This window comes from Cynocephalus volans, chromosome 3 (genome assembly GCF_027409185.1).
Source record: "Cynocephalus volans isolate mCynVol1 chromosome 3, mCynVol1.pri, whole genome shotgun sequence".
Classification (NCBI taxonomy): Eukaryota; Metazoa; Chordata; class Mammalia; order Dermoptera; family Cynocephalidae; genus Cynocephalus; species Cynocephalus volans.
Genome location: NC_084462.1, coordinates 143,136,538 through 143,155,070, shown reverse-complemented (window position 1 = coordinate 143,155,070; position 18,533 = coordinate 143,136,538). Strand labels below are relative to the sequence as shown.

The 18,533-nt window shown below is 36.4% G+C and overlaps 1 protein-coding gene across 1 annotated transcript in view; it reads right to left on the bottom strand.

The window, feature by feature from the left end:
* Window positions 1–17,969, bottom strand: part of MNAT1 (MNAT1 component of CDK activating kinase) — a 232,228-nt gene extending 214,259 nt beyond the window's left edge. The window contains exon 1 of the mRNA XM_063090923.1: window positions 17,766–17,969. Coding sequence (XP_062946993.1) covers window positions 17,766–17,854 — 89 coding nt within the window. The 5' untranslated portion in view covers window positions 17,855–17,969. The remainder of the gene's footprint in view (window positions 1–17,765) is intronic.
* Window positions 17,970–18,533: the final 564 nt, after the last annotated feature.

Below are 18,533 nucleotides of genomic sequence, written 5' to 3'. Positions count from 1 at the left end.
CTGCCTCATTTATAGGCAACAGCTTTGAAGTGTGGGGCAGGAAAAGAACTGTTTCTTAGCTGCAAAAGCGAGTCTCGAAACAGGGAACACGGCGCCAGGGCTGCTGTGGATGCAGCCAGGATCCCGGAGGCCGGGGCCGCGCTGAAGGCAGCCAGCTGCTCTATTCAGGATTCAAGGTTTCAGGCCGGCATTAAAGAAGATTCCTGGGAGTGCCCGAGCCGCGCCGCGACTGAACAGCCTGAGGCGGCAGCGGCCAAGAACTCGGAAGGCGACAAACCAGAGACAGAGAGCGAGCACCCAACCTGGCACAACCCTGTGAGTGACCCTTGGCCCAGTTCTGTTCGGGGGGCGGATGCCCACCTGGCTCTCGCCTGCACCACCAGGCCACTCACCGCCCCGGTGCTGCCTCCATTTTCCCAGGTGCGGGCAGTTCCGCCCTGCTCGGCCATCACTGGGCCCTCCCACTTGCTTGGCCCAGCGCAGGGCTTTCCGGAGCCTGCGGGCCAGCCTCCTCTCCCACTCCCTCCCCGGTTCTCTGGCGGGGCTGGTGGCGTGGGGCGTCCCCGGCCAGTGTTGGGAGGGCAAGGAAGTACGGGCGGGCCGACTGTCACTCCACCACACCCTGGACTCCGGCCCCCAGTAAACTTCCTGTTACTGGGAGGCAGATACCATCTCTGCGGCCACCAGTTTGGAAAAAAGCCTAACGAATTTCTGGTTGGGAATAGTGTGGTAGGAGAGTTCCCAGGTCCGATTGAACCTGCCGGAGAGCAGGCTGCAGGCGGGCGCTAGGCTCGGTTTATACCGGGGGGATACAAAGGTGAACAAGACCCGAGAAAGATCTACACAGTGGTACAAAGGCACCCAGAGAGACTGGTCGTCTGTGCCTAGCAGAAACCTGGTAGACTTCCTGGGCGAGGCGGTGCCGAGCAGGGTCTTGAAGGCCCAGCTGATAGACGAGGGGTGCAGAAGACACGCCCCAGCCCAGCACAGTGCACACAGAGGGGGGAGACGTGCGGCCAGGGAGGCGGAGACTCGACAGAAACCACATACCCGGTGGGGTCGCCACTGCACGATCTAACAGCCTGGGCCAGAGCACACGGAACAGGGAGAAGTCCTGCACAGGAAGTGAAAGCTCAACAGAGATCACATACCCTGTGGTACGTGATCCACCAGCCCAGCAGAGTCCAAGCTGACCAGAAAGGTGGCTCCCCGGAGAAGCCCAAGACCCGAGGCAACCACACACACAAGGCACTAGAGGCCAACTGAGCAGTCACAGAGGGAGCCATACCAAATTGGCAACCACAGCAACATCCTAGTTAGTCATTAGTCTCAAACCAGTGGACTGCGAAACCCCCTGCCACAATGAATAAACACCAAAAAAAAGATACCAGAAATACAAAAAATCAAGAAAGTACACCACCAAAAATTAATAAATCACAAACTCTAGATCCTATAGAACAAGAAGCCCTTGAAATAACTGACAAGGAATTTCGGGTGATAATTCTAAGGAAACTGAATGAGATACAAGAAAACTCAGCTAGACATCATGATGAAATGAGGAAAAGTATACAGGATCTGAAAGAGGAAATGTACAAGGAAATCAATGTCCTGAAAAAAAATGTAGCAGAACTTGCTGAACTGAAGAAGTTATTCAGCGAAATAAAAAACACAACAGAGAGTTTAACCAGCAGGCTTGTCGAAGTTGAAGAGAGAACCTCTGAACTTGAAGATGGGCTGTTTGAAATAACACAAGCAGACAAAAAGAAAGAAAAAAGAATCAAGGACATGGAAGAAAATCTGAGAGAGATATCAGACAACCTCAAGCGCTCAAATATCCGAGTCATGGGTATTCCAGAAGGGGAGGAAAATGGAGATTCCATTGAAAACATATTCAACAAAATAGTGGCAGAAAACTTCCCAGGTATAGGAAAAATCACAGATCTTCAGATCCAGGAAGCTCAACGATCTCCAAACGTATTCAACCCAAAAAGGCCTTCTCCAAGACATGTCATAGTCAAACTGGCAAAACTCAGAGACAAAGAGAGAATCTTAAAAGCTGCAAGAGAGAAGTGTCAAATCACCTATAAGGGAGCCCCAATCAGATTAACATCAGACTTTTCATCACAAACCCTAAAAGCTAGAAAGGAATGGGATGATATTTTCAAAATACTAAAAGACAAAGATTGCCAGCCAAGAATACTCTACCCTGCAGGGCTATCCTTCCGAAATGAGGGGCAAATAGTATATTTCTCAGACAAACAAAAACTGCGGGAGTTCACTACCACACGACCACCCTTACAAGAAATCCTCAAGGGAGTACTGGGTTTGGTTCCTGAAAAATAACTACCACTGCCATAAAAACCCAGGAAAAATCTAAACCCGCTAGTATAATAAAAATGGCATTCATGAAGAGAAAACAAGCTAACAAAAACACTATCTACAACCTAAGGAACCAACAAACACAGAAAACAAACAGTAAATCAGAAAGCAAGAGCAAAAGACACCTAAGACAACCAAACAACCAATAAAATGCTAGGAATAAATCAACACCTTTCAATAACAACTCTTAATGTAAAAGGCTTAAATTCCCCAATTAAAAGACACAGACTGGCCAACTGGATCAAAAAGCAGGACCTAACTATATGCTGCCTACAAGAGACCCACCTCACCCATAAAGATTCACATAGACTAAGAGTGAAAGGATGGAAAAAGATTTACCAAGCAAACAGAAAAGAAAAACGAGCTGGAGTAGCTATTCTTATATCTGACAAAATAGACTTTAAACTAAAAACCATAAAAAGAGACAATGAGGGACACTACTTAATGATAAAAGGACTGATCCATCAAGAAGACATAACAATCATAAATATGTATGCACCCAATGTTGGAGCAGCCAGATTTATAAAACAAACTCTATTAGACCTAAAGAAGGAAATAGACACTAATACCATAATAGCAGGGGACCTGAACACCCCACTGTCAATATTAGACAGATCATCTAGGCAAAGAATCAGTAGAGAAACACAAGATCTAAACAAGACTCTAGACCAATTGGAATTGGCAGATATCTACAGAACATTCCACCCAACAACCTCAGAATATTCATTCTTCTCAGCAGCACATGGATCATTCTCCAGGATAGATCACATATTAGGTCACAAATCAAGTCTCAATAAATTCAAAAAAATTGCAATTATCCCATGTATCTTCTCAGACCACAAGGGATTAAAACTAGAAATTAATAACAAACGAAACTCTGGAAACTATACAAACACATGGAAATTAAACAGCATTCTACTTAATGACATATGGGTCCAAGAAGAAATCAAGCAGGAAATCAAAAAATTTATTGAATCTAATGAAAACAATGATACATCATACCAAAACCTGTGGGATACTGCAAAAGCAGTATTGAGGGAAAAATTTATTGCATTAAACGCTCACTTCAGAAGAATAGAAAGATGGCAAGTGAACAACCTAACACTTCACCTTAAAGAACTAGAAAAACAAGAACAATCCAAACCTAAAGTTAGCAGACGGAAAGAAATCATTAAGATCAGAGCAGAACTGAATGAAATTGAAAACCAAAAAACAATTCAAAAGATCAACGAATCAAAAAGTTGGTTTTTTGAAAAGATAAATAAAATTGACAAACCATTAGCATGGCTAACAAAAAAAAGAAGAGAGAAGACTCAAATAACAAAAATTAGAAATGAAAAAGGCGATATTACAACTGATTCATCTGAAATACAAGGAATCATTCGAGACTACTATAAACAACTATACGCCAACAAATTTGAAAATCTGGAGGAAATGGATAAATTTCTGGACACACACAAGCTCCCAAAACTGAACCGTGAAGACGTAGAAAATTTGAACAGACCAATAACAATAAAGGAGATTGAAGCTGTTATCAGAAGGCTCCCAACAAAGAAAAGCCCAGGACCAGATGGATTCACAGCAGAATTTTACCAAACATTCAAACAGGAATTGACACCGATTCTTTACAAACTATTCCAAAAGATTGAAACGGACGCAAATCTCCCAAACTCATTCTATGAAGCAAACATCATCCTGATACCAAAACCAGGTAAAGATATAACCAAAAAAGAAAACTACAGGCCGATATCCTTGATGAATATAGATGCAAAAATCCTCACTAAAATACTAGCAAACAGAATACAGCAACACATACGTAAAATTATTCATCACGATCAAGTGGGATTCATCCCAGGGATGCAAGGTTGGTTCAACATACGCAAATCAATAAATGTGATACACCATATTAATAAACTCAAACACAAGGACCATATGATCATCTCTATAGATGCTGAAAAAGCATTTGATAAAGTTCAGCACTCATTCATGACAAAGACCCTCTATAAGTTAGGTATAGAGGGAAAGTATCTCAACATAATTAAAGCCATATATGCCAAACCCACAGCCAATATCATCCTGAATGGGGAAAAGCTGAAAGCTTTTCCTTTAAGAACAGGAACTAGACAAGGATGCCCACTCTCACCACTCCTATTCAACATAGTGTTGGAAGTACTAGCCAGAGCAATCAGAGAAGAGAAGGAAATAAAGGGCATCCAGATTGGAAAAGATGAAGTCAAACTGTCCCTGTTTGCAGATGACATGATCCTATATATCGAACAGCCTAAAACCTCTACAAAAAAACTGCTGGAATTGATAAATGATTTCAGCACAGTAGCAGGATACAAAATCAACACACAAAAATCAGTAGCATTTCTTTTCTCCAATAGTGAACATGCAGAAAGAGAAATCAAGAAAGCCTGCCCATTTACAATAGCCACCAAAAAAATAAAATACTTAGGAATTGAGTTAACCAAGGAGGTGAAAAATCTCTATAATGAGAACTACAAACCACTGCTGAGAGAAATTAGAGAGGATACAAGAAGATGGAAAGATATCCCATGCTCTTGGATTGGAAGAATCAACATAGTGAAAATGTCCATACTACCCAAAGTGATATACAAATTCAATGCAATCCCCATCAAAATTCCAAAGACATTTTTCTCAGAAATGGAAAAAACTATTCAAACATTTATATGGAACAATAAAAGACCACACATAGCCAAAGCAATGCTAAGCAAAAAAAATAAAGCTGGAGGCATAACACTACCTGACTTTAAGCTATACTACAAAGCTATAATAACCAAAACAGTATGGTACTGGCATAAAAACAGACACACTGACCAATGGAATAGAGAATCCAGAAATCAACCCACACACTTACTGCCATCTGATCTTTGACAAAGGCACCAAGCCTATTCACTGGGGAAGGGACTGCCTCTTCAGCAAATGGTGCTGGGATAACTGGATATCCATATGCAGGAGAATGAAACTAGATCCATACCTCTCACCGTATACTAAAATCAACTCAAAATGGATTAAGGATTTAAATATACACCCTGAAACAATAAAACTTCTTAAAGAAAACATAGGAGCAACACTTCAGGAAATAGGACTGGGCACAGACTTCATGAATACGACCCCAAAAGCATGGGCAACCAAAGGAAAAATAAACAAATGGGATTATATCAAAGTAAAAAGCTTCTGCACAGCAAAAGAAACAATTAACAGAGTTAAAAGACAACCAACAGAGTGGGAGAAAATATTTGCAAAATATACATCTGACAAAGGATTAATATCCAGAATATATAAGGAACTCAAACAACTTTACAAGAAGAAAACAAGCAACCCAATTAAAAAATGGGCAAAAGAGCTAAGTAGGCATTTCTCTAAGGAAGATATACAAATGGCCAACAGACATATGAAAAAATGCTCAACATCACTCAGCATCCGGGAAATGCAAATCAAAACCACACTGAGATACCATCTAACCCCAGTTAGGATGGCTAAAATCCAAAAGACTCTGAATGATAAATGCTGGCGAGGCTGCGGAGAAAAAGGAACTCTCATACATTGTTGGTGGGACTGCAAAATGGTGCAGCCTCTATGGAAAATGGTATGGAGGTTCCTCAAACAATTGCAGATAGATCTACCATACGACCCAGCTATCCCACTGTTGGGAATATACCCAGAGGAATGGAAATCATCAAGTCGAAGGTATACCTGTTCCCCACTGTTTATCACAGCACTCTTTACAATAGCCAAGAGTTGGAACCAGCCCAAATGCCCATCATCGGATGAGTGGATACGGAAAATGTGGTACATCTACACAATGGAATACTACTCAGCTATAAAAACGAATGAAATACTGCCATTTGCAACAACATGGATGGACCTTGAGAGAATTATATTAAGTGAAACAAGTCAGGCACAGAAAGAGAAATACCACATGTTCTCACTTATTGGTGGGAGCTAAAAATTAATATATAAATTCACACACACACACACACACACACACACACACAAAACCGGGGGGGGGGGGGAAGAAGATATAACAACCACAATTATTTGAAGTTGATACGACAAGCAAACAGAAAGGACATTGTGGGGGGGAGGGGGGAGGGAAAAGGGAGGGAGGTCTTGGTGATGGGGAGCAATAATCAGCTACAATGTATATCGACAAAATAAAATTTTTAAAAAAAGAAAAAAGAAAAAAAAAAAGAAAAAAAATCCACTCTTAACTCATAACATACATAAAAATTAAGTCAAAATGGATCACAAACCTAAATATAAAATCTAAAACTATAAATCTCAAAAAGTTAAGCATATTCCTACCATATAACCCAGCCATTTCACTCCTAGGTAGTTACCCAAGAGAAAAAAAAAACATATGTTCACACAAAGACTTTTACATGAATGTTCATAGCAGCTCTTTTGTAATAATTAACAACCAGAAACAAGCCAAACGTCCATTAACTGGTAAATGGATAAACAAAATGTGGTATATCCATATATTGGAATACCATTCAGCAATAAAGGGGAATGAACTGTTGATACACACAACATAGATGAATTGCAAAATAATTCAGCTGAGTGAAAGAAGCCAGGCAAAAATGAGTACAGAATGTATGACTCTATTTAAAATTATAGCAAAAGCAAATGAATCTATGATGAGAGAAAGCAAATCAGCCATTGCCTGGGAATGGGGGTTGGGGGAAGAATGGATTACAAAAGGGTACAAGGGCACTTTTGCAGGTAACAAATATTTATCTAACTGTGGTTATGGTTTCATGAGTGTACAAATATGTCATACAAATTAAATTACATACTTTAAATATGTGCAGTTTACTAACTTCAATTAATATCTCAATAAAGTTGAAAAAACAAAATAAAAATTAAAAATTGGTAATATTAATTACAAATGCACACCCTGATTTTAGAAGTTTACACTCACATATACACAAAGATATGCATGTACACCAGAAAATTATAATATTAAACATCTGGAAACAACCAAAACTTCCACTAATATATAACAGGTTAAATAAATTAAGCCATTTTCAAAAGATGGAATATTCTGCAGTCATTAAAAAAAAAATGACATGCATCTATATGCTCTAACATGAGAAGTTATCCAAGATATATTGTTAAATAAACTAAATTGCCGATAAATTCATTCAGCATAATACCATTTGTGATTAATCTAAAAAAAGAAATGCATATGCACAGAAATTGTTAGCTATGATTAAATCTGGTTAAACAGTATTCTTAACTCACTTAAAATTCTCTATTATTGCAAATATTTTTAAATTTTTCATAAAGAAACATTATACAACCCTTAAAACTGACACCTCCACTCTTAATAATCATCATAACATGTGCCCCCAAAAGTATTACCTCATATGTACCAGGCATAACATTCCAAGCACCTTGTACAAATTTCCATTTATTTAATTTTCACAACAAGCCTATAAAGTAGGTAATATTATTTTTATCACCATTTTAGAGATTTAGAAATCAGGGGGTCAAAAAAGCCTTTGCTGAAGGTCACACAGCCAATAAGCAGTAGCACAGGATTTAACCAAGTTTCTTTGACTCCAGTGTTGATCCTTTAAGCACGGCACCAAACTCTGTCTCTCTCTCTCCCTCCCCCCCCCCAACATCATCTAGAAACCAAAAATCTGTAAACGAATACAGCAATCACAAATACAGTATTAGTAAAGAGAATATAATCAAAAAGCACAGGTTCAATTTCTGGTTCAATCTTTCGGTACAGAAAAAAAAACTTGGTATTTATATATGTATATAACTGTTCTCTGTGAGGTATCTTTTTAATCACTCTACTTTGGCCATATGTTTTCAACAATTTCTAGTTTGTTACATACTAACTTCTACATATAATATACAAATTTTAGTTTCTATTCTAATTCCAAATAATATAAATCAAAAATACATAAAGCAAACAAGACACAAGTAATATATTTCCCAAGGAGAAATGCAAACACTAAACATACACTAGCTGTGGTAACTTGTTATTGACACCATTCCCACTATAAAGCATGTTTTTGCATTTAGTAGCAGCACATTACATAGATCGCTTTTTCCAATTAACCTCCAGAAGGAATTAAATATTAATGGGTATGCCAGACACAAGTATGAGAAATAAGACAATCATAATCTGAATAATGCAGAAACATCTATTGCAACATATTACATTTTACATCTTAGAGATATATTTAAACTACCTTAGTAAAAATTTGTTGTCTTTAAAATTTTGCTTATCAATCTCAATTTAAAGAAACTCACTCCCTTTGCTATCAACTGATTGGATATAGAGCAAATATGGACAAAGAATATGTATCTGCTAACACCATATCTTACTAATAATATTTAAGATTAATTAGGTATTCATTGAATGGCAATATTAGCACTTTTAGATAATAAAAGCAATATTTAGCTCAACAAACTCCTATTCTGTAAAAAAATCACCCATTATATATGATTTATTTCTAATTGTTCATTTGTGTGTGAGCATACACAAGAATCAGAAGGTAAAAATTAAAATAACTCCTCTGTAAAAGTATTATGAACAATTTTTTCTTTTGTCAAAAAGGTTTTTTAATATTATCCTATGGCATCTTTTCAACAAAACTAACAAAACAGACATCTTTAAAATAAAACTATTTAAAAATAAAATGCAAGTATTAAAAATTATATTCCTAATGCTAAAGAATATAGAAATAGACCCTTAAATGGTCCTCACATATACTCCAATAGAACTCAGAAATATAGCATCTGTCACACTTCACCAATTGTATTTCTCTTTAAAGCTTTTTTTTTTATATATATACCTTCTATTCCAAATCTACTCTAGAGCTACAGCAAGAAATATGATCAAATAAAACAGCGTATTTTGGTAAAATTGTCTGAAACAGTACTGAAATCTCATGCTTTGCTTGCTTAGAAACAAGTTATAGCCAGAAAATAAATACTGTAAAATTATTTATTAAGAAATTACACTTAAGATTGGTGTATTTCAGTACATTTATATTTTAATGGGGTAAACTGTAAGTAAATCAGTGTTAGTGCTAGATGCAGTTTGCTTCAGTTACCTGAAATTAGACTATCAAGCTCATTAAATATATATAAATCAGTGATGCAGAGATACTGCACCATATTGATGGAGCCCTCATTAATTTTCAATGATATAACCACTATCATATTTTTGATCTAAAAAAAAAATTGAGTGAGGTATACAATCATTTGTCTTCATCTTAAAATTCTGTTTTTTACATATTCCAACTTAGTAAATGAAAAGAAAACCTAACACTCCCAAATATTTGTAATGAACTCTGTTAAATTTCACATTCTCTTATCTTTTTGTAGAGAACACATATATTTGGGTTGTTTGTTTGTTTGTTTGTTTTGGTGGCTGGCAGACATGGGGATCCAAACCCTTGATGAGAATACATATATTTGTTTTTGTATGTATATAATGTGTATTTCTTGATATACAATATTAAAAATGAAATATGCAAAATAAAAATACTATAAAATAAGTTATCCTCTAAATCATTTCATCATATAAACAATACAATTCATTTAAGCTTCCTAATGGCATCTGATTATACCTCAAAAACCAAATACTATGACACTGGCAAAAAAAAAAATTATTAAAAGTTTAAGGTTCCTTTTTTTAATTTTAAGCTAGCATCCTGGAAACTAAAATATAAAGAGAAAATTGTTCCAAGTGTATCAAACTGATTTTGATAATATTTTAATATTTTCATTTTATACATAAAATGGATTTGAGTTGCAAGCTGGTTGCATTATATTAATAAGAATTTTCTTTAGCAAACATGTGATCAAAATTTAATTGAATAATTCCTAACGGATTTACACAAAAAAAAAGCAAACTGGAGTTAGCCAAGTGACCAAGTACATATGCAACCATATATCCTTTCTTAGGCTTCAGATTCCACATCTATTAAAAATGTGGGGGGCAGGTGTAGAACAGAACTGGAAAGATGATTGCTAAGCTACTTCCAATTTTAAACCAACTGAGTCTGCCAACTTCTTATCAATCCTTTTGATAAAACAAATAGCACTATAGCCTGTACTTTTGCACAATCTTCCACCCTAAATGCGAGAGCCAAATCAGACATCGTATTCCTCTTTCCTAAAGGGGATAATATTTAGATCTTTCCTCTTCAGTGGCTGATTTGCACAAAACTATTTATGCATTTGGAACCACTCAAATATTTTTGTTCTCTTGATGCCAACCTTGAAAAGCCCTCATCAGTTGAAGATGTACCCACCAAAATGATTTGCTTCCACAAAGGCCCTTTTTCTAAATCTAAATTTTAAATAAATCAGCACAATGGTTAAAATTAGGTTGCAGGATTTCAGGGTTTTGTTTCTTTCTCTTTTTTTGGTAAGGCTGGACAATATGGGGATCCGAACTCTTGACCTTGGAGTTATCAGCATCAGGTTTTTGTTTCTTTAGCAAATAGTACTTTTTCAACAAATAGCTTATTTAACAGACAGCATAAAGCTCACTTTCACATCTTAATTACAAAGAATATTTTTATAAACTCTAAACTTTCTTCCTTGTAAAAAAAGAAAAGAAAAGAAAATCTAATTTCCTTTTAATAACAAAAGAAAAGCTAAAACATTATAAAATTAATGGGGACAGAAACCATGTCTGCCACGTTCACTGTTAATGTCCTAGCACAGTGCTTTCAAAACTCCTTGGTCACAAGATTCACATAGATAGCTAGTATAAAATAAGAGGGTACTTCAAAAAGTTTGTGGAAAAAAGAATGAAAAGATAAGTGGGTAAATATAAAAAACTATATTTCACCAATTCATACCCACTAGAATGACTATAATCAAAAAGACAGATAATAACAAGTGCAGACAAATATGTAGCAAAACCAGAACCCTCACACACTGCTAGTAGGTATGTAAAATGGTATAGCCACTTTGGAAAACAGTTCCTTAAATGGTTAAACATAGAGTTATCATTGATCCAACAATTCTACTCCTAAGTATACACTTAAGAGAAATAAAAACACTTGTCCATACAAAAACTTGTACACAAATGTTCATGGAAGTATTACTCATAGTAGCCATAAAGTGGAAAAAGCCCAAATGTCCTTCAGCTGATGAATGGATAAATAAAATGTGGTATACCCATACAATGGGATAATATTCAGCAATACAAAGAAATGGAGTACTGATACATGCTGCAACATGGATGAACCTTGAAATCACTATTCTAAGTAAAAAAGAAAGTCAGTAACAGAAAACCACATACTATATGATTCCATTACATGAAATGGCCAGAAGAAGTAAATCTTTATAAACAGAAAATTGAGTACTAGCTGCTTAGCACTAGGGGGCATGGGATGGAGGGGTAGTAATTGTTTAGTGGAGAGTGATTTCTTTGCAGGGTAACAAAAACATTCTAAAATGATTGTGATGATGGATGCACATCTCTGGGAATATACTAAAAGCCACTGAACTATACACTCCAAGTGAATTTTAAGGTATGTGAATTATATTTCAATAAAGGTGTTAAAAAAAATTCTACATTTCCTTAAAGACAACTGGCTGTTCAAAGCAAAAATAACAACACTGAATCATACACAAGAGAAGTAAAAGATATACCTAGAAAAACCACTAAAAATAATAATAAAAATAACAGCAATGAAGAGCTATTACTAATAGGTCAATACTTAAAAATATATAATTAATTTAAAATACAGCAGGAAAGGAGCAAGAGAAGAACAAAAAACAAAAAGGAATAAATGGAAAACAAATAGACTTAAAACCAACAAAATCAAATATTACATTAAATATAAATGGACTAACACACCAATTAAAAGGCAGAGCTTGTCAGACCAGATAAAATAGCAATACCCAACCATGTGCTGCCTAAGAGAAATAAGACACACATTGGTTAAAAGTAAAAGAATGGAAAAAGATGAACTGTCAAATAGTAAGCATAAGAAAGCTGACAGTTCCATATTAATGTCAAACATAAACTTCAGGACAAAGGGTACTACAAGAGACAAAAAGGGATATCTCATAACAATAAAAGGAGAGAATCATCAAAAAGGCATAACAATCCAAACTATGTATCTACTAAGAGAGCTTCAAAATACATGAAGCATGGCAAAACTTAAGAGAAATTGACAAATCCAAAATCATAGATGGAGTAACTGACAAAATGAGTAGATGAAATAAACTACTAAGAATATAGATCTGAGTAAAACTATCAATCAAGTTAACCTAATTGACATTTGTAACACACTATACCCAACAACAGCAAAATACAGATTCTTTTCAAAGATACAATAGTCCCCCCTTATCCTTCAGGGATACATTGCAAGACTCCCAGGGGATGCCTAAAACTGAATCATAATGAACCCTATATATACTATGTATGAATTTCTTTTTCTTTGTTCACAACTTCACAAATAGAACATTCACTCTTACTGTAGATCATAGCATGCAATTTTTTTTCTTTCATTATTAAGTTGAGAACTTTCACCTTTTCACTTAAAGGAAGCACTTTATGGCTTCTCTTTGGCATATCTGCATTGCCAGCTTCACTACTCTTGCACTTTGGGACCATTATTAAGTATAATAAGGTTACTTGAACACAAGCACTGCGACACACTCTATCTGATAACAGACACAGCTACTAAGTGACTAACAAGCTGGAAGTGTATGGTAACTGAAACTGCAGAAAGTGAAACCATGGATAAAAGGGACTACTGTACTTCATTCACAAAGATAGGCCATATGCTAGACCATAAATAAGATTTCAGAAAATTTCAAAAGACTGAAATTTGATAAAGCATGTTCTCTTACCACAGAAGAATAAAATTAGAAATTAATAACAATATATGTCAAAAGTCCCTTTTCTAAATCTTCCACTGGGTGCATTTTCCTAATTTTTCTGGGGAGCTGTTTCCTAATATGCACAAAGGTACTGTATAAAATCAGTATATTAGTTAAAACAAGTGATTAATGCCATTTATTAATTATTGTAACAAATAAAGTGAACCTTAATTTGATAAAACTTCTAAATATAACTGAAAATTTAGAAGAAAAACAGAGGACAGAGAAACATATTAAACAATACCACAGAGACTCAATAAGCAGAATTCAGATTCTTCAAGATAACTCTCCAGGACAAACTATCCAGTAATATCAGTAAATAAGAGAGAGAGAAATAGGGACAGAGAAAAAAGGGAAGAAATAGAAAGAGAGAGAGAAAGAGCCTATGTAAATATGGCAAAATATTGGCTTTTAAATGTGAGCATAGTACGTACATGGTTTTGTTTAACTACTACTTTGTCTCTTGTGTATATTTAAAATGAAAAAAAGTAAATTTAGTAAAATCAAATACATGTAAAAATTCCAGAGACAGGTTTTCCCAAGAATGGCTAGGGCAGAAATTATGTTATTAAACACTGTAGTTAAATGAGAGTTAGATTTAACTGACTCCATCTAATTCAACATGCCTTCAGGATTCTATGGAAGGCTTATTTCTTGAAATAAGTGGGCCTGATAAGCAAAGAAACAAAAAAACTACCCTTTTCTGTAATTGAGACAAAATTCATCCTTGAATCAGAAGAAAAAAACATGAAATCCAATGAAGATGTGCATGCAATCAGCTCATTTGAGTGTCTGCTGGCCTGAATGACACTTAAGGGAATATGTTCCTTTAACTGCTAGCAGTTAAGGGAGAAAAATATTTTCCTGTTTCACCTCTTTATCTTTTCTTCTTTTCTTTCTGCTCCTGTATTTTCTCCCATTAATAGTATTCCTAACTAATCTTTGCATAATCCAGTACTTCCTATCTTTTATGAAGTCCTACTCCTACTCACTTTATCACTTGCCTCCTGAAATCTCTTTGCTACTTGAGGACATGAACAAAAAATAAGTTAATAAAATTACATGGAAGCCAGACTTCAGGATGGCCCAATGATTCTTGCCTCACGTTATTCACACTCTAGTGTGTAAATCCCCTCCCAGGTTGTAACAGGATTGGTCAGCATAACAAATAAAATACAGCAGAGGTGATGATATGTCACTTCTGTCACTGGGTTTTAAAAGGCTCTGCAGCTTCCAGTCCTCCCCACTACCCACCCTTTCCTGCTCATATCACTAGCGCTGGGAGAAGGCATGTCATCAGTAGCCTTATGGAGAGGTTAATGGGAAGGAACTGAAGCTTCCTGACAAAAGCCACATGAATGACCTTGGAAACAGATATTTTGGGCCCCATTAAGTCTTCAAAGACTGCAGTTCCAGCCAACAACTTGACTACCACCTCATGAGACCCAGAGCCAGAATCGCTCAGCTAAGCCACTCCCAGATTCCTGACCCTCAGAAACTGTATAATAAATGTTTGTTGTTTTAACCTACTAATTTTTGAGTTTATTCATTACTCAATAGATAATTAATACAAATAGTAATGCTAAATAGTAATACCTGCTCCTGTCAACTAACAAGTATGTTATAAAAATGCCTAAATTCAATCCCATGAAATACATGCAATACAAACACAACATACTATCAAATCAAAAGAATTTCTCATTAAGACCCATAATGTTTTTCTTATCTATCAGAATGCAAGATTTAACGAAATAATAATGGCCAATATCAGCAAAGATTTGTGGCAACAGGAGTAGCCATACGCAGTTATTGGGAATATAACTGTTAATCTTTTTCAAGAACAATTAGGCAATATTTATCAAAATTTAAAAGCCACAATCTCTAACCCAACAATTCCGCTACTAGACATTTACCCTATGATTTACCTGCTGTATCTTATGCTATACTTGCACAAGTGCTCAAAGATGTCTGTTTGCCCAAAGGTGGATGTTTATTCCAGTGAAAAACTGGAAACCTAAATATTAATCAAAAAATGTTTAGTTAAATCAATTATATTATAATTGAACAACGAACTACTATCCCACTGTTAAAAAAATAAAGAGGAAGGACATATAGATTTAGAAAAGATATCCAAGATGTACATAATTTAAAAAGCAAGGATACACAGTATATGTGATCCTGTTTACGCTGGGGAAAGAAAATGTTTTCAACTCAAACACACATATTTGTATATAGAGAGAAAATATCTGGAAAGATACACAAAGAACCTAAAGTTGTTACCTCTGGGGAAATAAACCAGAGAAACTAATCTTTCACTTAATATCTTATGTTGGTTTTGTTATTAATTACTTACATAATCTTAATTTTTAATGAATTACCAAAAAATAAAATTTAAAAAAAATCAGTGAGTTCTGTCCTATATTCATTGACACAGAACCGAGTTTTAGCCTAAATTAAGGTACTTCCTAATAAGGATGATTGATTAGAGAACATGCTATAGAATTCGTTTTAAGAAAATTACCATTACAGTTAAAGCTATATTTTCACATTTTATAGTCTATTGAATTCATTTAAGGATAATAATTACCATTTAAGTCTTTTATAGCAGGCAAAATAAATCCTGTTTTAAGTTCATTTCTGCATATCACCCATGTCACATACAAATAATAATGACAGCCAATATATACTGAACTATGTGACAGAAACTCTACTAAGTACCTCCCAATATTTTACAACTACTATTTAATCCTTAAAGACTGTGATATAGTCAGCACTATTTTCTCTGTTGTACAGATAAGAAGAATGAGGCACAAGGAGTTAGTCATTTGCCCAAAGCCACAAAGCCTGTAACAGTACCGAATATGAAATCAGGCTGATTCCAAAGCTTGTTTTCTTAGCCAATACCCTAAAGCCTTTTATTCATTTTGTTCATATTGCAATTCAAACAAGTTAGCAAATTTACCAAAATGAATGCAACACCAAAATGAATTCAAGTATTCTTAACTCTTACTCCTTAACAAAAAGAACTAAGGATATAACAAAAGCACTTACCAATTAAAACCAATGTTTTATAATTATCTAATAAAAATGCCATTTATTTTACTGAAATCCTATCACCTTCCCAGATTGGCTAATTTCTGCTAGGCCAGAAAATTATATCTAGTCCAAAAAAGCAAATTCCCTTTCCTTTACCACCAACTGTAACAAACCTGTTACAGGAAAATAGAGAGAAATTGAACGCAATCTCTCTAAAAACCTAATACAGGTGGTCTATCTACTGTGTTTGCCTTGCTTCCCTTTTCCATGCATTCTACGTTATTATTTTTACCTCATTTCTAATCTTAAACCATTTGATCATAGTCTACTATAGATTTTATGTTGAAAATATCGTAAGTCCAAAATGCATTTGATACACCTAACCTACTGAATATCATAGCCTAGCCTATCTTAAACGTGCTCAGAACACTTACATTAGCCTACAGTTGGGCAAATAACCTAACACAAATTCTATTGAATATCTCATGTAATTTATTGAATACTGTACTGAAGGACGGTTTCTACTGAATGCCTATCGCCTTAGCACCATTATGAAGTCGAAAAATATTGAACCATCGTAAACACGGGACCGTTTATGGTGCCTTTCATCCCAAAGTGCTTAACAGAACCACCTTTACTGAACCACATTTGACCATAAAAATCTGGCAAGAAATACTGACTAATTCCTTAATTTAATCTTCAACATACACGAACTCAACCTCCTTCCTTCCGTCCTCTTCCCCCCAACCCCCACCCCCTAAATGGGCATTCTAGAGTCAGACTTCCTGGGTTCCAATTCAGCAGGACCCACTTAATAAGGGACATTGAGCAGTCTCGGTTTCCTTCCCTGTGAAATGGTAATGATACCAGTACCTACTTCATGGTAAGACGCTTAGAACAGTTCCTGGCACATAATGTGCACTCTATAATGTTAGTCATTACTGTATCTCCAAAATTAACTGCCTAGAGTCTGGATTTTCTTCTTTTTGTGATGAGAGTCTAACCGAACTCCACCAGAACAAGTGGGCACACATACGCGGTTTTCAGATTAACTCATACAATAAATAGCAGCAGTATACACTGATAATAAAGTTTTCATAGTCCTTTCGCTCTTTTCAATTAAAAAAAACGCGATGGAATTAAGGAAACACTCCAAACCCCTACACTTTTAACCAGTCGATATTTTCATTGGCTATGGAGGAAAAACGTGACAAACTGTTGGGTACCACACTAGGAACCCGCAGTTCAAAAGCAGGCCAGAGCCGCTCAAGGCTAGCGGACACGGTCCGTTTAAAGAAACAACGATCCCTTTTCCCATTTTCCTCCCCCACGTCGAAACTAAAGACGCCCTTTAATCCCTTGAGCTGAGGCCGAGCACCTCCTGGCTCCCTCCTCCCACCTCGCTTGTCTCTCCCCCTGGAATCCACGGCCGCCGGACTCACAGAGTGTGCCCGCACACATTCACCATCAGCTTCAAGGAAGGGTTCCGGTACTTGGTGGTCTTACACCGAGGGCAGCCCTGATCGTCCATGGCGCCTTCTCTCCTGCCAACACTCCCCAACGTCTCCTTCAGTCACAGACACCTACAAGACCCCTCAGACCTGACGCCAAGCGGGTTCCTACCAACAGGCACTAGGCAGGGACGGTCCGTTTGCGAAAGAGCACCGGCTAGGGGCGATGCACTGCAACACAAAGGTTCCGACAGCGAGTTCTCTGTCCTGCAGCTGGTGCTCTGTCTTTCAGCCTTCCGTAAGGCAGCTCAATACCTTGGACGCGCGCAAGGGGAAGATTTTAAAAAGACAAATTATACACACTACGCAAAGCCTTACCTCTACGCACCTAGTTGCATTTTTCAAGGTACCGTGTCACAATTAGGAAGATAAATTCCACCTTGCTCTGACTGAAAACATTTGTATGAGTTCTGAGTTTCATACCCAAAGCTGGCCGATTAGTTGAGTTGGTTAGCGCACTGCCTTATAACCCCAATGTTAAGGGTTCGCTTCCCCATGCTGCCAGCCACCAAAAAAAGTTCCTAAGACTTATGCCCGGTGTACATACTCAGTAATTCACACTAGTATTTTCCGTTGGACAATTTGATAGCCTGTGCTTTATACTTGCATAGTCATGTAAGCTCAAAAAATAATATGCATTTGCAGATATAAAGTTTGGAAAAGTTATCTAGAATGATAGCCTTCGACGATGTTACAAAT